The 26315-nt window shown below is 45.0% G+C and overlaps 1 protein-coding gene across 3 annotated transcripts in view; it reads right to left on the reverse strand.

The window, feature by feature from the left end:
• Positions 1–1097: 1097 nt before the first annotated feature.
• The window catches only part of KCNG3 (potassium voltage-gated channel modifier subfamily G member 3), an 80916-nt gene continuing 55698 nt past the window's right edge, over positions 1098–26315 (reverse strand). For 2 of the 3 annotated variants that reach the window (XM_063918327.1, XM_063918326.1), the window contains exon 2: positions 1098–9667. In XM_063918327.1, the coding sequence (XP_063774397.1) occupies positions 9022–9667 (646 nt within the window). In that variant the 3' untranslated portion in view covers positions 1098–9021. The remainder of the gene's footprint in view (positions 9668–26315) is intronic. The other variant, XR_010176178.1, reaches the window with a different exon arrangement.

Below are 26315 nucleotides of genomic sequence, written 5' to 3' on the forward strand. Positions count from 1 at the left end.
AATCCAAATTTTGATCCGATTGTCCATTCAGCCATTATTGCTCCCGCAACGCAAGCTTCGCATCGGTAATGACATCATTATGTCAGCCCCCTTTTCATCCCCTTAGGGGAGGTTTATTAAAATTCTAATTACATAGTTTTACTATTTCCCACCTGCAGAATACCTATGTTAAATTTCAGCTTCCTAACATATCAGAAAGTAAGAGAATTAGTGATAAGTCAATCAGTGATTGAGTGAGGGCTTTTGTATTTATATATATATATATATATATATATATTGTGCTGAATGAGAAGAAAATAAATATCACATTGAATAGTTGAACAAGAAACCCTGTATTGCAGGCAGCAATGTTAGTATCTTGCAGAATTTCCCAAAATATATTGTTACAAATGTCATACACAAATATAAGATGGTAAATCGTCTTCAAGATTTGCTTACTGACTTTCAAAGCTCGATTACTATGATATGTAAATTAAGGACTTTTAACAGTATCTAGCATCTCCCGTAATACATCTGGGAGTCGAGATTTCAGCTTTGTGGTTCCGACTCTCTGGAACTCACTTCCCCCCCACACTTTGAGAGGCCTCCACTCTAGAATTCTTCAAAAATAGACTCAAGACTTTCCTGTTTACGCAAGCATTCCCTTAATGTCCCTTAAGTATATCCATGCTCTCTGTATTTTATGAAAAGCTAATCTGTACTTCATTGTTTCTACACTGTATTATGTTCATTCTATCTATTAAGTGCCTTGAGTCCTATTGGAGAAAGAGCGCTATATAAATAAAATTATTGTTATTATAACATGTAGATATCTCGCAACTAACATTTCTGTGTAGACACGCCCATATGTGTTGCTAGACACGCCCTTTCAGCAGAGTATGACACGCCCCCTCAACGCTGCGCATTCTACTATAATCTCCCTGATTCTAGTTTTCAGGAGTAGACAAGCATGGTGTATGATGGATTTGATTAGTGTTTTCTTAGCTTTCTACTGTATTATCTTGCACTTATTTCTCAGTTTACCGGGTGATACGGAAACCAATCAGGAAACAGATAAAATATAAAGATGTTTATTTAGTCAAATTAGTTAACATCACCAACTTTTACCTCTAAACAGCAATATAATTTTAAGGACATTTCAGAACCAGTATCAAATAACAAAAACTTGTTCTGTGTCATAAAGTGTTAAAACAGACATAAAGACGTGTTAAACAGTCAAAAATACACATTTCAAGTGTCTAGTTCTTCAATCCGAACAATGGACTTTATTGTTTTTATTTTAGCATTTTGTGGTATCACACAGAGCCGGCCATAGGCATAGGCAAACTAGGCAATTGCCTAGGGCATCTGGTATGCCTAGGGGCATTAGCAGCTTCTGCTGATTAAAATGATATGCAGCATGCCTATATTCTGTGTGTAGCATTTCATATGCAGATACAGCCACAGTCTCACACAGTATATAGGCATGCTGCATATCATTTTAATCATCCTAGCCACATAGCAATGCAAATAAGATGCATTTTCATAAAAAAATGTGCCCGACATTAGCATTGAGGCAAGATTTATGAGGACACATCTGTATTTAAGCAGAGGCAGAGGTCACAGTGTTAGTGGCAGTGTGAGTGTTGTGTGCATGTGAGTAGGTTGGTTGTGCAGTAGTGTTCAGAATATGTGTAAGGAGCATTATGTGTGTCATGTAAAAATACATTAATAATGTGCAACATATGAGTAAGGGGCACTATGTGTGTCATTATATGTATAAGGGCATTAATAATGTGCGGCATATGTGTAACAGGGTACTACTGTATGTGTGTCATTATGTGTATAGGGGCACTAATAATGTGCAGCAAATGTGTAGGGGGCACTATGTGTGTCATTATGTGTATTAGGGCATTAATAATGTGCAGCATATGTGTAAGGGACATTACGTGTAAAAGGGCATTAATAAAGGTTGACATAATGTGTAAGGTGCATTATGTGTTTAAGGACATTAATAATGTGTCTCATATGTGTAAGGGGCATTACTGTGTGGCATTATGTGTATAAGGGGCTCTACTATGTGGCGTTGCATATAGAAAGGGCACTACTGTCTCGTTTAATGTGAATAAAGAGCAATATGGTGTGGCGTAATGTGAATAAGGAGCAATTCAGTGTGATGTAATGTAAATAAGGAGCTCTACTGTGAGGAGTAACGTTTATAAGGTAAAGTGATACTACTGTGGGATATAATAAGAATTATGGACACTATTGCATGATCAAATGTGAATAAAGTTGCAGTACTGTGTAGCATAATTGGAATTGGGGGTACTATTGTGTGGCCATGCCCCTTGCCAGCAAAAACACACCCCTTTTTGGGCTGCGCGCCAAATGTGCGAACTGTTCCTATTTAAAATATAGGGGGTACAAACCCCAAAATAAATACTGCTATGGGTTGATGGTGCTGGGAAAGAGGTGCAAGGTCAGAGGCGGAACCATCGGTGGTGCTAGGGGGCACCAGCCAAAATCTTGCCTAGGGCATCATATTGGCTAGGGCCGGCTCTGGTATCACATGATATAGGAAGCTTAAGCAGAGATTCGCTTGAATACTTGTAGTCTAAGGCAAATATCTTTTTGCACTTTGCATAAACTAAAATCTGAATAGACCAATGTAATGAGCAGGGCTTGACATAACTCAATTAAAAAAAAAAATGCATTTATAATTTGAGAACACAATAGAAATTATTACGCAAAGTAATCTTTTACAGATTTATTGCGCTATACATGCACTACTGCAACCTTTACAATACATATTTGACTATGTTCTGTGCTTTTCAGAAAATACTTGCTATTTTTTCCTGCCCTTGGATAGGAAATAAGAATGCTCTGTGTATACAATTGCATCCATTGTTCAGAGTTGAGATGTGCTGTATCCAAGAGCAATAGAAATAAACAACTAGCTATAAAGGCTTTAGTGAAAAACTCAGAAACCAATGAATGTCATAAAAATTATAGTAGGGTATGTACAACCTCATAGAGTGCAATTGAATTGAGTTGAAAACACCTTTTAGATAAAGAACTTCTCCCATCGATAGTCACATGGAGGACTTGGCTGGCACACTGCTACTGATTTCTACTAGAAGGGAGGATTCCCAGCGTCAAGGTACTGTGTCTTTAATAAAGGTGTTTAGTTAAAGCATTGTAACTGTGTTGGCTGTATAAGTTTAAACATTATGGTAAAACATTATATTTAATCTTATACTGACGACACAGTTACAATGGTTTGACTGCAGTGGACACACATAGTTTTATCATATGTGGCATGGTGCACTTCGTCCCCTCCCCAGGAGGATTGGTAAGGGGTAAAAAATAAGTTATTTCAGAAGACTCATTAGGATAAAAGTAATCTTTACAATAACTTAATCAAACCCATTGTAATATGCCAAAAAATATTAGGGATTGTTGGTAACTATGGAGAATGTGGTCTGTAAATTTTATAGGAAGACATTCTATAACTGAGCACTCAGTAGAGGAAGCCATTTTGTATAGTGGACCAGTGTCCTTACTGAGGTCAGTGGTTACTACAGAAGTGATAGGTCCCAACCTTTATTGGGTAATCCCATAAAATGTATGTCTGCATTGTATGAAGTCCGCGCCAGGGTATATAAAACACGTTATAAAGTTCTCTCATATGATATATCTAATGAAGTTTTAAATACAATGATATAAAATGTGTCTAGAACGGCTTTTAATACATTCTGTGACACTAACTGTTACAAGCCGCAGTTACGGTCAGTTTGAAGCACCCTTATTTTTCTTCATATTGTCTCCTAATGATTGCCCTACCACCTCTCTCTGACACACTCTCTATTCGTTCTGTAAATAGACGTGCTTTACTGTCTAATAGGACAATTGTTTATAGGGGAGAAAGTTGGTAGGGGCCGCAAGACAGAAAAATGAATGAAAAGGGACATTCAAGTACCAATGATTGTCTGCTACATGTAAACAAATTCATTGTATCCTAAAGACGTATCATTCGAAACAACAGAACAGTAAATCAGACCGAACAGCACCTCTTTTTTCCTGCACACATCACCCGTAAGGAGAAAATGCTGACGTTAGTGTCCCTTTAAATACAGTTATACCAGAAAGGGACAGATCCCGGTAGCAGCAACAGATGTATTCTAGACAGTCACACAGTAACATGGGGGTAATATTCCTTTAAGCTACTATAGCTCTAATATTGATTGTGAAATTACTTATTGTATGTGGACCAAACAATTTAATTTTAATGCAGATTACATTAACTATTCATAATATGCAAACACCCCAAAAGTAGTTCTTTAACATTGAGCCATCAATTTTGTATGTAAATAAATAAAAAGCACACTTGCACACATGTAATATAATATACCATGCCTTAAAGCAGAGGTTCTCAAACTCGGTCCTCGGGGGCACACACAGTGCATGTTTTGCAGGTAACCCAGCAGGTGCACAGGTGTATTAATTACTCACTGACACATTTTAAAAGGTCCACAGGTGGAGCTAATTATTTCACTTGCGATTCTGTGAGGAGACCTGCAAAACATCCCCCGAGGTCCGAGTTTGAGAACCTCTGCCTTAAAGGCTACACTTACAAAAAAGCAAATAAAAACTCTATTATTTTGGGTGGAATTCTGTTGTGGAGCTAATCTAAATAAACACCACCCTTATTTACTTTTTGCTTCCAAAACCAATATGATTCTTCTGGAATTTAAATTGTATTAAACAAGGAAAATAGACACATTATGACCAGGAGCACTTCAGGAGGCCTGTGTGCAGAGTGCAGACTCCATATGGGCCCCCTACTCTCCATCCGGCAGCGCTTTAAACTCTGGGCACTAGGGTCACTAGGGGACCTGAGCGGTGTCCCCGAGTATGGTGCGCATGCTCAGGTCTCTGGGAAAATCGCACGGCAGCCATTATCCCTGTGATTTTCTTAATGCACATGCACGAAATGCCGGGAAAATGGCAGCTGTGCCATTTTCCTGGTGATTTCTAAAGCGCTGCTGCTGAAGACCCAGGGTGTGCAGTGTGGGCCCCCACTGCACCCATTATAAATATGCCAGAGATTATGACACCCTTTTGCCAAAATATTTATTCATTATTACCAAAGACCAATGTATAGAAATAGTAATGTTTCTCTGGTTTTCTTTTTAGGCACAACACAACTGATACAGCTATTTTTTCCTGTCTTAAAGTTCTGATTGAACAATACATCACTATACGAAACACATTAAACACCACCTGGTGATTACATTTGGTAGTGCAGTTAACCTTTATTATTTGATTACCAGATATTTAAAACATTTAACTGTATGTATCATTAACCACTTAACTGAAAATTTATTTTGCCAAAAACCGCTCCGAAATTGTCGGGGTTTTTTTATGAGTGAATTAGGTGAAGAACATGAATTTAACCCTATCCCAAAAGATTTTAGTAAAAAAAAAAAATGAAAAATTTTTTTTTCCCGTAAATGTCCCCCAAAAAACATCAAAACATCAATTGGGAACAACACAACCATCGGAACATCGGGAACATCGCGACAATCGCAGCTTTCATTTTGAAAGGCGGGACAGCCTGCAGGTATACAGGGGGGGTTCTGGGGGTGTCTTGGGAGGGTTCACTTACACTCCCCAGCGGCTGCCATTGTCTGTAGCCGCTGGAGGGGGGTGATCCTGCCGTGCTGACCAATCAGCAGTGATCGGCAGCACGGCAGACACAGAGGGAGAGTGCAGGGAGGCAGAGGGACCTTCCGGTCCCTCTGACAGCAGCAGCGGAGGGAAGTTTATCTTCCCTGCCGCTGATAACACTCTCTATCTGACTGGTTGCATCCTGTGCGACCAGGTCAGATAGAGCACTTGCAGGCATGGTCGCATCTGATGCGACCATGCCAGGCAAGTGGTTAATAGAGATGCTTATTTTATACTGCAAATTCAGTTTATGTTCATAAAAATACTAAACTTACTTGATTGATTTGTTGTGATGATTATATATTTAGTATGATTTATCTTTGGAAAACTTTCAAGTTGCCCATACAGATGCAGATTTGGCTGCTCATGCTGGGTACACACTGGCCGATATATCGGCCAATCTATTGAACGGGCGATATATCGCTGGTCCGTTGACCAGTGTGTACCAGCGATATGTCTGTGAACGCCGTCGTTCACAGACATATCGCATCAACCCTGCAGCACACATGATGACCAATATATCTACAGACACTGTATATTGATACATAGTTGTGTGTGTACGGGGGAGCTCGTACACATGCTGCAGCAGCCGGCGGTGACTGACAGCTGAACTGGGCGGGTGCATATAAATGCCCGCCTAGTCCGTGACATCAATCATGACGGATCGGGCAGTGTGTATACACAACACACTGCCCAATCCAGCTATGAAGATTATATAGATATAGAAATTCCGCTCATTGCCTGTATGCACACTCCCATTTTTCATACAATCCATTTACAAATGTTTGAAAACGGGATTTTCCTGATCATTCTTGCCGGCAAAACCAGTAAAAAGTCTGGGTGCAAATGGCCTGTACCCCAAAAACTAATATTGGATAACAGTATAGAAGTCTGTTAGGGCCCACAATAAAAGTATTTGGGGTTCTTAAATTGTGTCAAATGCCTGTCATATGCATTATTCTAAAACAGTTAAAAAATGATAGAAAGCAAGTGTTTTTCAGCAAAAGTGCTCTAATTAAATTAGGAGTGCATAAAAATGCAATTTAGTAGGTTTTTGTGTCATTTTAGGGGACTCTTAAAAAATCTTTAAAAACACCTGTAACTCCCACCTGCAAGCCTAAAACACCTTTCCCGCTCATGCACCAACCCAAAATACCTATCCCACATATATAAACCCATTTTTGTGCACTCTGCATTTTTTCACCCCAAAAATGACATAGTTATTGACCATACTGAGCTAATTAAAACATTTAAAGTGCCTAATTAGTCATTAAGTGGGGTGTCAAAGGTGCTCTGAACCAAGGTGGTCATTCCGAGTTGTTCGCTCGTTGCCGTTTTTCGCAACACAGCGATTGGGTGGTAAATGCGCATGGTACGCAGCGCGCATGCGCTAAGTTATTTTACACAAAACTTTGTAGATTTGCTGGTGTTTGTGCGGCGCTTTTCAGTTGCACTGCTGATCGGTGAGTGATTGACAGGAAAGGGGCGTTTCTGGGAGGTTACTGACTGTTTCCCGGGAGTGTGCTAAAAAACACAGGCGTGCCAGGTAAAAACGCAGGAGTGGCTGGAGAAACGGGGGAGTGGCTGGCCGAACGCAGGGCGTGTTTGTGACATCAAACCAGGAACTAAACGGACTGAGGTGATCGCAATCTAGGAGTAGGTCTGGAGCTACTCAGAAACTGCACGACATTTTTTTGTAGCAATTCTGCTACTCTTTCGTTCGCTATTCTGCTAAGCTAAGATACTCTCCCAGAGGGCGGCGGCCTAGCATTTGCAATGCTGCTAAAAGCAGCTAGCGAGCGAACAACTCGGAATGACCACCCAAGTGCCCACATTTTTAATTTAAAATAGGGAATTTCAATAACTTTTCAGGAGTTGGTGAAAAGAAATCCCCATTAAATCTAGGGAGAATTATCATGTATAATTTTTTGCTTACAATTAAATAGTCGCATTTTCACAAGTCGCTATATAAGCCCATTTTTAATGCAAAAACAGGTTATCACAGCTAATTGAATGCCCCTTTAGATGAAAAAGCTTTCTTTTCCTATTAATAAGTACTGTATGTTAGAACCTATCAATTTTTTTCACCAAGTGTTCCTCTTTTGAAACACTTGGAGACCCTCTTTAAAATAACTACTACTGTATAGTATTTAAAATAAAAAAAAACACGATAGAGTGAGGCCACCCTTTCTGTTAACAGAATGTAATTTGGATTACATGGTGTGTTCAATTCAATGCATCACAACCTAAATTCTTAGGGGGTCATTCAGACCTGATTGCTCGCTAGGGGTCAAAAAAGTTTTGTGCAGTTTCTGAGTAGCCCAGGACTTACTCAGCCGCTGCGATCACTTCAGCCTGTCCGGGACCGGAATTGACATCAGACACCCGCCCTGCAAACGCTTGGACATGCCTGCGTTTTTCCTACCACTCCCAGAAAACGGTAATTTGACACCCAGAAACACCTTCTTCCTGTCAATCTCCTTGCGATTGGCTGTGCGAATGGATTCTTCATACAATCCATCACCAAGCAACGATCCGCTTTGTAGCCGTACGACGCGCCTGCGCATTGCGGTGCATACGCATGCGTAGTTCTGACCTGATAGTCCTACCATGCGATCAGGTTTGAATGACCCCCACAGTTCTTTGCAGCTGAAACTGATGAAGCTAGGGCACAACATTGCACAATCAAGACATATAGCTTCAACAATGGCCTCCCTGACAGTCAATATTGTTTATAGGTGGATATACTTTTTAATGCCAGAGGTGTTCTAGACGTTCTATGCAAAAGGCAGAGTAAGTAGAATCAGTAGGTATTCTCGTATTGTATGATGGTGACCACTTGGGAGAGAGAAATGAGAATTGCTTAGAAAAAATGTCTGTGTTTTCTCAATGCACAGTGAACCAGATACATCAGAATGTGTTTTTTTATCTGGAGGTGACAGATCCATTTTAAAAAGTTCCTGGTTTTAATTGCTTTCCTGCAGCGACCCTGTGGGTAGTGTAAGGCCTATAATGAGGCAGCTACCTCAGTAAGATTGGATGACAATAAAATCTGGGGAATTAAAATAAAATGCAAATCCTTCTTGCCACATGTATTTTAGTTATTGATAGATTGAACAATGGTTAAAGTGACAATATTTATAGAGTATACAAGAAAAACATAAAGATGTATAAGAGATGAAAAGACGCTATCTTGTTTGGTACCTTGGGCAGAAAAGCGGCTAGGCCTAGAGCTTTCTGAATGGTACTGCAATAACAAGTAGCATTGGCTGACAGTAACAAAATAAATATCTAGCAAAACTTTTGCAAGTATTAGTTTAAGAACTCGTTTGATAATGTCCTGCCATACCTGGCAGATTTAAACTTGAGTTCATGGTAACACTGTACAAAGCTGTGGTATATGAATGTTATAGGCAATGCCAGCAGGACAATCCCACTGACCACGCATATCCCTCCAAGTATTCTGCCAGGAACTGATATAGGGTACATGTCACCATAGCCTACGGTGGTCATGGAAATAATTACCCACCAGCAGGCCGCCGGTATGCTTGAGTAATCCTCATTTTTCATCTCAAGGTCCAGCCCGTGCTCGAGGAGCTGAGACAGTGCACCGAAAATTGCCATAGCCACACAAATAAAGACCAGTAGCATGACCATCTCTCTGTAGCAACGTTTCAGGGTGAGGCCCAGAGTCTGTAGGCCAATAAAGTGTCTTGCGAGTTTTATGACCCAAAATATTCGCATCATCCTCAGGACCCTTAGGGTCACCCCGGCTCTCTGCAGCTGTGGGTTCTCCCCTGTGACAATGGTCATGAAAATGGAGATGTAATAAGGAGAGATGGCCAGCAAGTCAATGATGTTTAAGGGCCTTTTCACAAAGTCACACTTATTCTTGGAAACAATGAACCTCACGATGCACTCTGCAGTGAACCAGCCAATGCAGATTGCTTCAATTATCCTGTGGAAACATAACACATTGAATAATTTATTTCCAAGGCTACATTTAACAGATCATCATTCTACACAATATAATTAATCCATCCTCCCCATGAAACTAAGAAACAATAGCACAGATTCTAGCGCAACACATATAGAAAAAAAAATAAAAAAATATTCAACTTAAAATGACAAATAAATGGCAACTGTCAAAAAAAGACATTTTCATATGTGAAGCAATGGAGTCAGTAGTCAATGCTAATCCTACCTGTATTTCCAGAATCTCCTCCATCACACACAGTATAACAACACCAGTGGCGTACCTATAATGGGTGCAGTGTGTGCGGTGCACACCTCACACACTGCACCCATTTCCTCTATACTCACCTTTCCGGCGTCCATCGGTGACTGTGTGTGTGGGCCCCCTCATCTCCCGTAGCTGTCACCGCCGCTGCTAGCGCACTGAGCACTAGAGACTCTGGTACAGTGCCAGAGTCTACAGCGTATGCGCAGGATTTTAAAAAAATGGCGCGGCGGTAATTTTTTTGGAGTCCAGCGCATGCGCTGTAGACTCTGGCAGTGTGCCAGAATCTCAGTGCTGAGAGCGCTAACAGCGGCGGTGACGGCTATGGGAGAGGAGGGTGCCCACACATGGAGTCTGCACACGGGTCCCCTCCTCTCTAGAAACGTCTCTGAACAACACCTACAGTACGTACAGCCAGGGGTTAAAGTGAGCCGGAACGGGGCGGAAATGCGTTCCGTCAGTTCCACCAGGAGACGGAACGCAGTTCCGCCTCCGACGGCTCACCTAACCCGATGTCCCGGGCGGCGCTGCAGGGAGATGCCGGGCGCCCGCTGAGATCACGTTACCAGCGGGCGCCCGTCTCCCTCTCCGCAGCGGCAGCCGGAGCTCAGTACTGAGCTCCGGCTTCCGGCTCTGTCAGTGCGCGCTATGGGAGAGACGTCATGACGTCTCTCCCATAGTGCCGAGGAGCGGGCGGCGAGAGAGGACTGCGGCGGGAGCGGGGCTTGGTAAGTATGGTGCTCCCCCCTCCCTCCTATATGTGTACCACTAGCGGTGTTTCTACTGGGGGCTAGTTACTGGGGGGCTTTTACTACTGGGGGGCTTTACTACTGGGGCAAACTACAGAGGGGCAAAACTACTGGGGGGCTTTACTACTGGGGCAAACTACAGAGGGGCAAACTACTAGGGGGCTTTACTACTGGGGCAAACTACAGAGGGGCAAACTACTGGGGGGCTTTAGTACTGGGGGCAAACTACTGGGGGCTTTACTGCTGGGGCAAACTACAAGGGGCAAGCTACTGGGGGCATTACTACAAGGGGGCAAGCTACAAAGGGGCAAACTACTGGCAGCATTACTACTGGGGGCTAAACTACAAGGGGGCATAATTACAGGAGCTAAACTACTGGGGGTATAACTACAAGGGGGCAAACTAATGGGGACATTACTAACTTTGGCAAACTACATGGGGGCTAAACTACAGGGGCTAAACAACTGGGGGCACAACTGCAGGGGGCATTACCACTGGGGGATAAACTACATGGGGCAAACTACATGAGGGCAAAACTACTGGGCGCATTACCACTCAGAGGCTAAACTAAAGGGGGGGGGGAGTAAATTGCTGGGGTCATAACTGCAGGGGCATTACCAGTATGGGCATGACTACTGGGGCTAAACGACTAGGGGCAATACTACACAGGGGCATTACCATTAAGGGCATTACTGATGGGGTGCACAGCTAATGAGGGCATTGTAAAGGGGGCACTTCATAAGGGGCACTACTGTTGGGGGCATTGCATAAGGGGCACTACTACTGTGGGCATTGTATACGGGGTGCTACTGCTGGGGGCATTACTGTATGGGCCGACAAAGAAGCTGCGTTCCCGGTCCGCCCTCCGTCGCTCCATCCCTACCATCGCCGCCGCACTGGAAGCCCAGGTTCCAGACTCCCAGCTGCAGCGGATCTGGGACCAGGCCGGCTTTATTATCCCTGCCGCTGCATCGAGCTCCTGTGACCGCGGCGCTACTAGTTCAAATCTGTCGCTGATTGGCTGCCGGTCCGCAGCAGTTTTGAAATATTAGCGCCGTGGTCACAGGAGCTTGATGCGGCGGCAGGGATAATAAAGCCAGCCTGGTTCCAGATCCACTGCAGCCGCCCTCAGCCTCTTCTGCCGCCCCGCCCTCGGACCTCTGCGCACCCACAGCCTCCTCCTCCGCACTATCTCCGAGGCCCACAGCCTCCTCCACGTCACGCCTACCACAGCCTACTCATCCACAGCACCGCAGACCACCGCCGCTGCTAAACAGGTAATCTAACCTGCTGCCTTTCTCTCTCCCTAGTTCCTACTGTATTCCCTTGCTGTCACTTTCCATGTCCCTGCTGTCACTTTTCATGTCCCTGCTGTCACTCTCCCTGTCACTCTGTCACTCTATAATGTGAATTTCGGCTCATACCGTGTGCTATAATGTGAATTTCGGCTCATACCGTGTGCTATAATGTGAATTTCGGCTCATACTGTGTGGTGTAATGTGAATTTCGGCTCATACCGTGTGCTATAATGTGAATTTCGGCTCATACTGTGTGGTGTAATGTGAATTTCGGCTCATACCGTGTGGTGTAATGTGAATTTGGCTCATACTGTGTGGTGTAATGTGAATTTGGCTCATACTGTGTGGTGTAATATGAATGTGGCTCATACTGTGTGGTATAAATGTGAATTTCGGCTCATACTGTAAGGTATAATGTGAAAGGGGTCCTACTATTGTGGTGCATAATGTGTATAAGGGGTATATGGTGTGGTAAACTACACTGAAGGGCACACCCCCTTTTGCGTGGCCACGCCCCCTTGTCCGGAGTGCACGCGCCTTCGGCGCGCACATAATTGCACCCTTCACTTTTCCATACCCCCACTTCAAAATTTCCACTTGGGTACTACTACTGTGGGCATTATTACTATTGTGTGACCACGCCCCTTTCTTTTTGAGGCCACCCCCCCTTTTTGCTGCGCGCCTCTACGGCGCGCGCAATACCTTTATTACATGGGCACCGTGGGGAGGGGGGTGAGTTCCACCACCTCTCTAGGACCACTTTAAGCACTGCGTACAGCTACGTAACTGTATGTAATGTCTAAATATTACATACTGTATGAATGAAACAATTCGGCATAGTTCAAGATTGGTCAGAATTCGGCCTAATGGGACACCACAAATCAGTTTGCGAATTGAATGCAGGTCGGCCAAGATTCTGTCTTAAAAAAAAAAAATTCAAACCTAGAGTTTATTCACACATCAGCAGCTGGGAAATAGTTAGTTACTGCTTGCTTGCTGACACATTGATATTATTACATGATATAATGCTGTCTATGGGGGTAATTCAGACCTGATCGCAATGCGCACGCGCGTCGGACAACAACGGGCATCGCCGGTCAGCGATGGGATGCTGCGAAAAATCCGATTGCACGGGCGTTCACAAGGTGATTGACAGGAAGAGGCCATTCGTGGGTGGCAACTGAGCGTTTACAGGGAGTGTCCGGGAAAAAGCAGGTGTCCCCAATCGTTTTCAGGGAGCGTGTGTGACATCAGCCCTGCACCGATCAGCCTGATTCTATTGCACTGGAGGAGTAACAGATTTGGCTGGTCATGCTGGGTACACTTGCACAGCGAATATATACTCCCTCTGGAGGTGGAGACTACTGAACGCAGGAGAGCAAAATTAGCGGCAAAATAGATCAGATCTGAATGACCCCCTGAGTCCCATTTTAATGTCAGCCAATCAAGTCATGCTAATTCTTATTTACAATTCACATTCACAGTCTTTTAATTATCAGCGCCCCTCAAGTTGCTCTTTTGTTATAGAGGGTTTTGGGGTTGTTGTTTTTTTTTTTTTTTTTGGGGGGGAGGTTGTGTTATTTTTAGCCAATGCACATGAACCAATTTGCACGTTTATGCATCTATAAGCTAGAAGTGCCAAAAGGTTTGTAGGGTGGTGGGAAAATATGAAGCAATGTGAAAAAGTGTAACCACTGCTTTTATTAAATAAAACTTTAATTTCTCCTAAACTACTGTTTCATTTATTGTTTAATCGCATAAAGTAGCATAATGCGGATATTAAATTATCCATGATAGTGAGGGAATATCAGGACGGTTTTGGTTACAAAACCGAGGGTGTTTGGCCATGATGCTGCAAAGGTGTCGTCACGCAGGAAAACTGTTCTGTGCACTAAAAAAAAGTGTGTGTACAATCACAGAATGCATTTATGTTTCATATACACCTTATACACACAGTCTGAAGTTCATTTAATACAATATTTTTAATAACTTGTGTATTAAATAAAGTTTGAGTACATTGAGCTACAGAAAACAAAGATTTCACTATCTCACTCTCACTCTCGCTCAAAAAAGTCCGTATTTCGGAATATTTGGATATGGGATACTCAACCTGTACTATGAAACGCATCATCTGTTTACTGTAAACTGACTATGCCCAACTATAACTTATTCCGTATGGAACAAAGAAAAGTCAGAGGTCTCCCTGCTGCATTTCTGCATGGAACCAATGAACAGGTTAAATATCTTTTTGTTATATTCTTTCTTTATGGAACCCTAATAAAGCTCAAACTTCTAGTTGTGATACTTGGTTTTCCCATGGCACAGTACTCATAATAGCTAAAGAACATTTTATTGCATGAAGTGGAAGGTCCCATTCTTATTGGCTCTGTGGGGAATAAAACTCAATAACTTTTCTAACAGGGAAAAATATTCTTAGACATAAAAACAGTTTTCTATCTTTTAGTGCACTTTTGAAACTAATGTGGATGACATTTGGAATTTATTGTAATGTTTGGCTGCAAGAACTTTCTTTGTGTTTAGCCAGGGCAGGGTTTGCAATTGTTAGGCCTGGGCATAGCTGGACTTGTTTAACTTAAAACCCTACCTAATGCTCAGTGAGCACTGAGGGACCTAGATTCTCATAACCCATTTTATTTAAGATAAATTAAAGAGGGATGTTGCCCAAACCATTATGTGGCCTAGGGCACCAAGGGGTATTAATCCTAATTCTTTTAATTTAAACCATTAACAAAAATGAAACCACTGGACTAAAATTGTGAATAATCCCATTAACTAGCTCGCCTCTATAAAAATGACTGTATTCACCAACGCTAGCACAGGTGATTTCTAGAGATGAGCGGGTTCGGTTCCTCGGAATCCGAACCCGCCCGAACTTCAGGTTTTTTTACACGGGGCCGAGCGACTCGGATCTTCCCGCCTTGCTCGGTTAACCCGAGCGCGCCCGAACGTCATCATCACGCTGTCGGATTCTCGCGAGGCTCGGATTCTATCGCGAGACTCGGATTCTATATAAGGAGCCGCGCGTCGCCGCCATTTTCACACGTGCATTGAGATTGATAGGGAGAGGACGTGGCTGGCGTCCTCTCCGTTTAGAAATAGATAGGAGAGTGAGAGTGAGACACTTCATTTACTGGAGCTTAGGAGGAGTACTCAGAGAGTGCAGAATTTTGCTGATAGTAGTTAGTTAGTTATACTAGTGACTGACCAGTGAGACCACCAGTGCAGTTTTATTATTATTTAATATAATCCGTTCTCTGCCTGAAAAAAACGATACACAGTGACTCAGTCACATACCATATCTGTGCTCAGCCCAGTGTGCTGCATCATCTATGTATAATATCTGACTGTGCTCACACAGCTTAATTGTGGGGGAGACTGGGGAGCAGTTATAGGTTATAGCAGGAGCCAGGAGTACATATTAAACAGTGCACACTTTTGCTGCCAGAGTGCCACTGCCAGTGTGACTGACCAGTGACCTGACCACACTGACCACCAGTATATTGTGATTGTCTGCCTGAAAAAGTTAAACACTCGTCGTGTGACTTGTGTGGTGTTTTTTTATTCTATAAAAAACTCATTCTGCTGACAGACAGTGTCCAGCAGGTCCGTCATTATATAATATATACCTGTCCGGCTGCAGTAGTGATATATATATATTTTTTATATCATTATTTATCATCCAGTCTATACTAGCAGCAGACACAGTACGGTAGTTCACGGCTGTAGCTACCTCTGTGTCGGCACTCGGCAGTCCATCCATAATTGTATACCACCTACCCGTGGTTTTTTTTTTCTTTCTTCTTTATACATACTACATCTCATTATCATCCAGTCTATATTAGCAGCAGACACAGTACAGTACGGTAGTCCACGGCTGTAGCTATCTCTGTGTCGGCACTCGGCAGTCCATCCATAATTGTATACCACCTACCCGTGGTTTTTTTTTTCTTTCTTCTTTATACATACTACATCTCATTATCAACCAGTCTATATTAGCAGCAGACACAGTACGGTAGTCCACGGCTGTAGCTACCTCTGTGTCGGCACTCGGCAGTCCATCCATAATTGTATACCACCTACCCGTGTTTTTTTTTTTCTTTCTTCTTTATACATACTACATCTCATTATCAACCAGTCTATATTAGCAGCAGACACAGTACGGTAGTCCACGGCTGTAGCTACCTCTGTGTCGGCACTCGGCAGTCCATCCATAATTGTATACCACCTACCCGTGGTTTTTTTTTTCTTTCTTCTTTATACATACTACATCTCATTATCAACCAGTCTATATTAGCAGCAGACACAGTACGGTAGTTCACGGCTGTAGCTACCTCTGTGTCGGCACTCGGCAGTCCATCCATAATTGTATACCACCTACCCGTGGTTTTTTTTTTCTTTCTTCTTTATACATACTACATCTCATTATCAACCAGTCTATATTAGCAGCAGACACAGTACAGTACGGTAGTCCACGGCTGTAGCTACCTTTGTGTCGGCACTCGGCAGTCCATCCATAATTGTATACCACCTACACGTGGTTTTTTTTTTCTTTCTTCTTTATACATACTACATCTCATTATCAACCAGTCTATATTAGCAGCAGACACAGTACAGTACGGTAGTCCACGGCTGTAGCTACCTCTGTGTCGGCACTCGGCAATCCATCCATAATTGTATACCACCTACCCGTGGTTTTTTTTTTCTTTCTTCTTTATACATACTACATCTCATTATCAACCAGTCTATATTAGCAGCAGACACAGTACGGTAGTCCACGGCTGTAGCTACCTCTGTGTCGGCACTCGGCAGTCCATCCATAATTGTATACCACCTACCCGTGGTTTTTTTTTTCTTTCTTCTTTATACATACTACATCTCATTATCAACCAGTCTATATTAGCAGCAGACACAGTACGGTAGTTCACGGCTGTAGCTACCTCTGTGTCGGCACTCGGCAGTCCATCCATAATTGTATACCACCTACCCGTGGTTTTTTTTTTCTTTCTTCTTTATACATACTACATCTCATTATCAACCAGTCTATATTAGCAGCAGACACAGTACAGTACGGTAGTCCACGGCTGTAGCTACCTCTGTGTCGGCACTCGGCAGTCCATCCATAATTGTATACCACCTACCCGTGGTTTTTTTTTTCTTTCTTCTTTATACATACTACATCTCATTATCATCCAGTCTATATTAGCAGCAGACACAGTACAGTACGGTAGTCCACGGCTGTAGCTATCTCTGTGTCGGCACTCGGCAGTCCATCCATAATTGTATACCACCTACCCGTGGTTTTTTTTTTCTTTCTTCTTTATATATACTACATCTCATTATCAACCAGTCTATATTAGCAGCAGACACAGTACAGTACGGTAGTCCACGGCTGTAGCTACCTCTGTGTCGGCACGTGGCAGTCCATCCATAATTGTATACCACCTACCCGTGTTTTTTTTTTCTTTCTTCTTTATACATACTACATCTCATTATCATCCAGTCTATATTAGCAGCAGACACAGTACAGTACGGTAGTCCACGGCTGTAGCTATCTCTGTGTCGGCACTCGGCAGTCCATCCATAATTGTATACCACCTACCCGTGTTTTTTTTTTTCTTTCTTCTTTATACATACTACATCTCATTATCAACCAGTCTATATTAGCAGCAGACACAGTACAGTACGGTAGTCCACGGCTGTAGCTACCTCTGTGTCGGCACTCGGCAGTCCATCCATAATTGTATACCACCTACCCGTGGATTTTTTTTTCTTTCTTCTTTATACATACTACATCTCATTATCAACCAGTCTATATTAGCAGCAGACACAGTACGGTAGTTCACGGCTGTAGATACCTCTGTGTCGGCACTCGGCAGTCCATCCATAATTGTATACTAGTATCCATCCATCTCCATTGTTTACCTGAGGTGCCTTTTAGTTGTGCCTATTAAAATATGGAGAACAAAAATGTTGAGGTTCCAAAATTAGGGAAAGATCAAGATCCACTTCCACCTCGTGCTGAAGCTGCTGCCACTAGTCATGGCCGAGACGATGAAATGCCAGCAACGTCGTCTGCCAAGGCCGATGCCCAATGTCATAGTACAGAGCATGTCAAATCCAAAACACCAAATATCAGTAAAAAAAGGACTCCAAAACCTAAAATAAAATTGTCGGAGGAGAAGCGTAAACTTGCCAATATGCCATTTACCACACGGAGTGGCAAGGAACGGCTGAGGCCCTGGCCTATGTTCATGGCTAGTGGTTCAGCTTCACATGAGGATGGAAGCACTCAGCCTCTCGCTAGAAAACTGAAAAGACTCAAGCTGGCAAAAGCACCGCAAAGAACTGTGCGTTCTTCGAAATCCCAAATCCACAAGGAGAGTCCAATTGTGTTGGTTGCGATGCCTGACCTTCCCAACACTGGACGTGAAGAGCATGCGCCTTCCACCATTTGCACGCCCCCTGCAAGTGCTGGAAGGAGCACCCGCAGTCCAGTTCCTGATAGTCAGATTGAAGATGTCAGTGTTGAAGTACACCAGGATGAGGAGGATATGGGTGTTGCTGGCGCTGGGGAGGAAATTGACCAGGAGGATTCTGATGGTGAGGTGGTTTGTTTAAGTCAGGCACCCGGGGAGACACCTGTTGTCCGTGGGAGGAATATGGCCACTGACATGCCTGGTGAAAATACCAAAAAAATCAGCTCTTCGGTGTGGAAGTATTTCAACAGAAATGCGGACAACAGGTGTCAAGCCGTGTGTTGCCTTTGTCAAGCTGTAATAAGTAGGGGTAAGGACGTTAACCACCTCGGAACATCCTCCCTTATACGTCACCTGCAGCGCATTCATAATAAGTCAGTGACAAGTTCAAAAACTTTGGGCGACAGCGGAAGCAGTCCACTGACCAGTAAATCCCTTCCTCTTGTAACCAAGCTCACGCAAACCACCCCACCAACTCCCTCAGTGTCAATTTCCTCCTTCCCCAGGAATGCCAATAGTCCTGCAGGCCATGTCACTGGCAATTCTGACGAGTCCTCTCCTGCCTGGGATTCCTCCGATGCATCCTTGCGTGTAACGCCTACTGCTGCTGGCGCTGCTGTTGTTGCTGCTGGGAGTCGATGGTCATCCCAGAGGGGAAGTCGTAAGCCCACTTGTACTACTTCCAGTAAGCAATTGACTGTTCAACAGTCCTTTGCGAGGAAGATGAAATATCACAGCAGTCATCCTACTGCAAAGCGGATAACTGAGGCCTTGGCATCCTGGGTGGTGAGAAACGTGGTTCCGGTATCCATCATTACTGCAGAGCCAACTAGAGACTTGTTGGAGGTACTGTGTCCCCGGTACCAAATACCATCTAGGTTCCATTTCTCTAGGCAGGCGATACCGAAAATGTACACAGACCTCAGAAAAAGAGTCACCAGTGTCCTAAAAAATGCAGCTGTACCCAATGTCCACTTAACCACGGACATGTGGACAAGTGGAGCAGGGCAGGGTCAGGACTATATGACTGTGACAGCCCACTGGGTAGATGTATGGACTCCCGCCGCAAGAACAGCAGCGGCGGCACCAGTAGCAGCATCTCGCAAACGCCAACTCTTTCCTAGACAGGCTACGCTTTGTATCACCGGTTTCCAGAATACGCACACAGCTGAAAACCTCTTACGGCAACTGAGGAAGATCATCGCGGAATGGCTTACCCCAATTGGACTCTCCTGTGGATTTGTGGCATCGGACAACGCCAGCAATATTGTGTGTGCATTAAATATGGGCAAATTCCAGCACGTCCCATGTTTTGCACATACCTTGAATTTGGTGGTGCAGAATTTTTTAAAAAACGACAGGGGCGTGCAAGAGATGCTGTCGGTGGCCAGAAGAATTGCGGGACACTTTCGGCGTACAGGCACCACGTACAGAAGACTGGAGCACCACCAAAAACTACTGAACCTGCCCTGCCATCATCTGAAGCAAGAAGTGGTAACGAGGTGGAATTCAACCCTCTATATGCTTCAGAGGTTGGAGGAGCAGCAAAAGGCCATTCAAGCCTATACAATTGAGCACGATATAGGAGGTGGAATGCACCTGTCTCAAGCGCAGTGGAGAATGATTTCAACGTTGTGCAAGGTTCTGATGCCCTTTGAACTTGCCACACGTGAAGTCAGTTCAGACACTGCCAGCCTGAGTCAGGTCATTCCCCTCATCAGGCTTTTGCAGAAGAAGCTGGAGACATTGAAGGAGGAGCTAACACGGAGCGATTCCGCTAGGCATGTGGGACTTGTGGATGGAGCCCTTAATTCGCTTAACAAGGATTCACGGGTGGTCAATCTGTTGAAATCAGAGCACTACATTTTGGCCACCGTGCTCGATCCTAGATTTAAAGCCTACCTTGGATCTCTCTTTCCGGCAGACACAAGTCTGCTGGGGTTGAAAGACCTGCTGGTGAGAAAATTGTCAAGTCAAGCGGAACGCGACCTGTCAACATCTCCTCCTTCACATTCTCCCGCAACTGGGGGTGCGAGGAAAAGGCTAAGAATTCCGAGCCCACCCGCTGGCGGTGATGCAGGGCAGTCTGGAGCGACTGCTGATGCTGACCTCTGGTCCGGACTGAAGGACCTGACAACGATTACGGACATGTCGTCTACTGTCACTGCATATGATTCTCTCAACATTGAAAGAATGGTGGAGGATTATATGAGTGACCGCATCCAAGTAGGCACGTCACACAGTCCGTACTTATACTGGCAGGAAAAAGAGGCAATTTGGAGGCCCTTGCACAAACTATTCTACCTAAGTTGCCCTCCCACAAGTGTGTACTCCGAAAGAGTGTTTAGTGCCGCCGCTCACCTTGTCAGCAATCGGCGTACGAGGTTACATCCAGAAAATGTGGAGAAGATGATGTTCATTAAAATGAATTATAATCAATTCCTCCGCGGAGACATTGACCAGCAGCAATTGCCTCCACAAAGTACACAGGGAGCTGAGATGGTGGATTCCAGTGGGGACGAATTGATAATCTGTGAGGAGGGGGATGTACACGGTGATATATCGGAGGATGATGATGAGGTGGACATCTTGCCTCTGTAGAGCCAGTTTGTGCAAGGAGAGATTAATTGCTTCTTTTTTGGTGGGGGTCCAAACCAACCCGTCATATCAGTCACAGTCGTGTGGCAGACCCTGTCACTGAAATGATGGGTTGGTTAAAGTGTGCATGTCCTGTTTATACAACATAAGGGTGGGTGGGAGGGCCCAAGGACAATTCCATCTTGCACCTCTTTTTTCTTTAATTTTCTTTGCGTCATGTGCTGTTTGGGGAGTGTTTTTTGGAAGGGCCATCCTGCGTGACACTGCAGTGCCACTCCTAGATGACCCGGTGTTTGTGTCGGCCACTAGGGTCGCTTATCTTACTCACACAGCTACCTCATTGCGCCTCTTTTTTTCTTTGCGTCATGTGCTGTTTGGGGAGTGTTTTTTGGAAGGGCCATCCTGCGTGACACTGCAGTGCCACTCCTAGATGGGCCCGGTGTTTGTGTCGGCCACTAGGGTCGCTTATCTTACTCACACAGCTACCTCATTGCGCCTTTTTTTCTTTGCGTCATGTGCTGTTTGGGGAGTGTTTTTTGGAAGGGCCATCCTGCGTGACACTGCAGTGCCACTCCTAGATGGGCCCGGTGTTTGTGTCGGCCACTAGGGTCGCTTATCTTACTCACACAGCTACCTCATTGCGCCTCTTTTTTTCTTTGCATCATGTGCTGTTTGGGGAGGGTTTTTTGGAAGGGACATCCTGCGTGACACTGCAGTGCCACTCCTAGATGGGCCCGGTGTTTGTGTCGGCCACTAGGGTCGCTTATCTTACTCACACAGCTACCTCATTGCGCCTCTTTTTTTCTTTGCGTCATGTGCTGTTTGGGGAGGGTTTTTTGGAAGGGACATCCTGCGTGACACTGCAGTGCCACTCCTAGATGGGCCCGGTGTTTGTGTCGGCCACTAGGGTCGCTTATCTTACTCACACAGCTACCTCATTGCGCCTCTTTTTTTCTTTGCATCATGTGCTGTTTGGGGAGGGTTTTTTGGAAGGGACATCCTGCGTGACACTGCAGTGCCACTCCTAGATGGGCCCGGTGTTTGTGTCGGCCACTAGGGTCGCTTATCTTACTCACACAGCTACCTCATTGCGCCTCTTTTTTTCTTTGCGTCATGTGCTGTTTGGGGAGGGTTTTTTGGAAGGGACATCCTGCGTGACACTGCAGTGCCACTCCTAGATGGGCCCGGTGTTTGTGTCGGCCACTAGGGTCGCTTATCTTACTCACACAGCTACCTCATTGCGCCTCTTTTTTTCTTTGCGTCATGTGCTGTTTGGGGAGGGTTTTTTGGAAGGGACATCCTGCGTGACACTGCAGTGCCACTCCTAGATGGGCCCGGTGTTTGTGTCGGCCACTAGGGTCGCTTATCTTACTCACACAGCTACCTCATTGCGCCTCTTTTTTTCTTTGCGTCATGTGCTGTTTGGGGAGGGTTTTTTGGAAGGGACATCCTGCGTGACACTGCAGTGCCACTCCTAGATGGGCCCGGTGTTTGTGTCGGCCACTAGGGTCGCTTATCTTACTCACACAGCTACCTCATTGCGCCTCTTTTTTTCTTTGCGTCATGTGCTGTTTGGGGAGGGTTTTTTGGAAGGGACATCCTGCGTGACACTGCAGTGCCACTCCTAGATGGGCCAGGTGTTTGTGTCGGCCACTAGGGTCGCTTAGCTTAGTCATCCAGCGACCTCGGTGCAAATTTTAGGACTAAAAATAATATTGTGAGGTGTGAGGTATTCAGAATAGACTGAAAATGAGTGGAAATGATGGTTTTTGAGGTTAATAATACTTTGGGATCAAAATGACCCCCAAATTCTATGATTTAAGCTGTTTTTTAGGTTTTTTGGAAAAAAACACCCGAATCCAAAACACACCCGAATCCGACAAAAAAAATTCGGTTAGGTTTTGCCAAAACGCGGTCGAACCCAAAACACGGCCGCGGAACCGAACCCAAAACCAAAACACAAAACCCGAAAAATTTCCGGCGCTCATCTCTAGTGATTTCACCACATTTGTTTACAGTTGTGCAAAAATAAGAATTTACTTACCGATAATTCTATTTCTCGTAGTCCGTAGTGGATGCTGGGAACTCCGTAAGGACCATGGGGAATAGCGGCTCCGCAGGAGACTGGGCACAAAAGTAAAGCTTTAGGACTACCTGGTGTGCACTGGCTCCTCCCCCTATGACCCTCCTCCAAGCCTCAGTTAGGTTACTGTGCCCGGACGAGCGTACACAATAAGGAAGGATTTTGAATCCCGGGTAAGACTCATACCAGCCACACCAATCACACCGTATAACCTGTGATCTGAACCCAGTTAACAGCATGATAACAGAGGAGCCTCTGGAAAGATGGCTCACAACAATAATAACCCGATTTTTGTAACAATAACTATGTACAAGTATTGCAGACAATCCGCACTTGGGATGGGCGCCCAGCATCCACTACGGACTACGAGAAATAGAATTATCGGTAAGTAAATTCTTATTTTCTCTGACGTCCTAGTGGATGCTGGGAACTCCGTAAGGACCATGGGGATTATACCAAAGCTCCCAAACGGGCGGGAGAGTGCGGATGACTCTGCAGCACCGAATGAGAGAACTCCAGATCCTCCTCAGCCAGGGTATCAAATTTGTAGAATTTAGCAAACGTGTTTGCCCCTGACCAAGTAGCTGCTCGGCCAAGTTGTAACGCCGAGACCCCTCGGGCAGCCGCCCAAGATGAGCCCACCTTCCTTGTGGAATGGGCTTTCACAGATTTTGGCTGTGGCAGGCCTGCCACAGAATGTGCACGCTGAATTGTACTACAAATCCAACGAGCAATAGTCTGCTTAGAAGCAGGAGCACCCAGCTTGTTGGGTGCATACAGGATAAACAGCGAGTCAGATTTCCTGACTCCAGCCGTCCTGGAAACATATATTTTCAGGGCCCTGACTACGTCCAGCAACTTGGAGTCCTCCAAGTCCCTAGTAGCCGCAGGTACCACAATAGGCTGGTTCAGGTGAAACGCTGAAACCACCTTAGGGAGAAATTGAGGACGAGTCCTCAATTCTGCCCTGTCCGTATGAAAAATTAGGTAAGGGCTTTTATAGGATAAAGCCGCCAATTCTGAGACACACCTGGCTGAAGCCAGGGCCAACAGCATTACCACTTTCCATGTGAGATATTTTAAGTCCACAGTGGTGAGTGGTTCAAACCAATGTGATTTTAGGAACCCCAAAACTACATTGAGATCCCAAGGTGCCACTGGAGGCACAAAAGGAGGTTGTATATGCAGTACCCCCTTGACAAACGTCTGAACTTCAGGAACTGAAGCCAGTTCTTTCTGGAAGAAAATCGACCGGGCCGAAATTTGAACCTTAATGGACAGTCCTGTTTGCAGGAAATGCAGGAAATTCCTCCATCGGGGCCTTACTGGCCTCGCACCACGCAACATATTTTCGCCAAATGCGGTGATAATGCTTTGCGGTTACATCCTTCCTGGCTTGACCAGGGTAGGGATGACTTCATCCGGAATGCCTTTTTCCTTCAGGATCCGGCGTTCAACCGCCCTGCCGTCAAACGCAGCCGCGGTAAGTCTTGGAATAGACAGGGTCCTTGCTGGAGCAGGTCCCTTCTTAGAGGTAGAGGCCACGGGTCCTCCGTGAGCATCTCTTGAAATTCCGGGTACCAAGTCCTTCTTGGCCAATCCGGAGCCACGAGTATAGTTCTTACTCCCCTCCGTCTTATAATTCTCAGTACTTTTGGTATGAGAGGAAGAGGAGGGAACACATACACTGACTGGTACACCCACGGTGTTACCAGAGCGTCCACAGCTATTGCCTGAGGGTCCCTTGACCTGGCGCAATACCTGTCCAATTTTTTGTTTAGGCGGGACGCCATCATGTCCACCTTTGGTTCTTCCCAATGGTTTACAATCATGTGGAAGACTTCTGGGTGAAGTCCCCACTCTCCCGGGTGGAGGTCGTGCCTGCTGAGGAAGTCTGCTTCCCAGTTGTCCACTCCCGGAATGAACACTGCTGACAGTGCTATCACATGATTTTCCGCCCAGCGAAAAATCCTTGCAGCTTCTGCCATTGCCCTCCTGCTTCTTGTTCCGCCCTGTCTGTTTACGTGGGCGACTGCCGTGATGTTGTCCGACTGGATCAGCACCGGCTGACCTTGAAGCAGAGGTCTTGATTGGCTTAGGGCATTGTAAATGGCCCTTAGCTCCAAAATATTTATGTGAAGTGATGTCTCCAGGCTTGACCACAAGCCCTGGAAATTTCTTCCCTGTGTGATTGCTCCCCAGCCTCGCAGGCTGGCATCCGTGGTCACCAGGACCCAGTCCTGAATGCCGAATCTGCGGCCCTCTAGAAGATGAGCACTCTGCAACCTCCACAGGAGAGACACCCTTGTTTTTGGTGACAGGGTTATCCGCTGATGCATCTGAAGATGCGATCCGGACCATTTGTCCAGCAGGTCCCACTGGAAAGTTCTTGCGTGGAATCTGCCGAATGGAATTGCTTTGTAGGAAGCCACCATTTTTCCCATGACCCTTGTGCACTGATGCACTGACACTTGGCCTGGTTTTAGGAGGTTCCTGACTAGTTCGGATAACTCCCTGGCTTTCTCTTCCGGGAGAAAACACCTTTTTCTGGACTGTGTCCAGGATCATCCCTAGGAATAGAAGGCGTGTCGACGGGATCAGCTGCGATTTTGGAATATTGAGAATCCAACCATCTGAGATAGTGCTACCCCGACTTCCAACTGTTCCCTGGATCTTGCCCTTATCAGGAGATCGTCCAAGTAAGGGATAACTAAAACTCCCTTCTTTCGAAGGAGTATCATCATTTCGGCCATTACCTTGGTAAAGACCCGGGGTGCCGTGGACAATCCAAACGGCAGCGTCTGAAACTGATAGTGACAGTTCTGTACCACAAACCTGAGGTACCCTTGGAGAAGGGTAAATTGGGACATGTAGGTAAGCATCTTTGATGTCCAGAGAGACCATATAGTCCCCTTCTTCCAGGTTTGCAATCACTGCTCTGAGTGACTCCATCTTGAATTTGAACCTTTGTATGTAAGTGTTCAAGGATTTTAGATTTAAAATTGGTCTCACCGAGCCGTCCGGCTTCGGTACCACAAATAGTGTGGAATAGTACCCCTTTCCCTGTTGCAGGAGGGGTACCTTGATTATCACCTGCTGGGAATACAGCCTGTGAATGGCTTGCAATACTGTCTCCCTGTC

This window comes from Pseudophryne corroboree, chromosome 4, assembly GCF_028390025.1.
Source record: "Pseudophryne corroboree isolate aPseCor3 chromosome 4, aPseCor3.hap2, whole genome shotgun sequence".
NCBI classification, from domain to species: Eukaryota; Metazoa; Chordata; class Amphibia; order Anura; family Myobatrachidae; genus Pseudophryne; species Pseudophryne corroboree.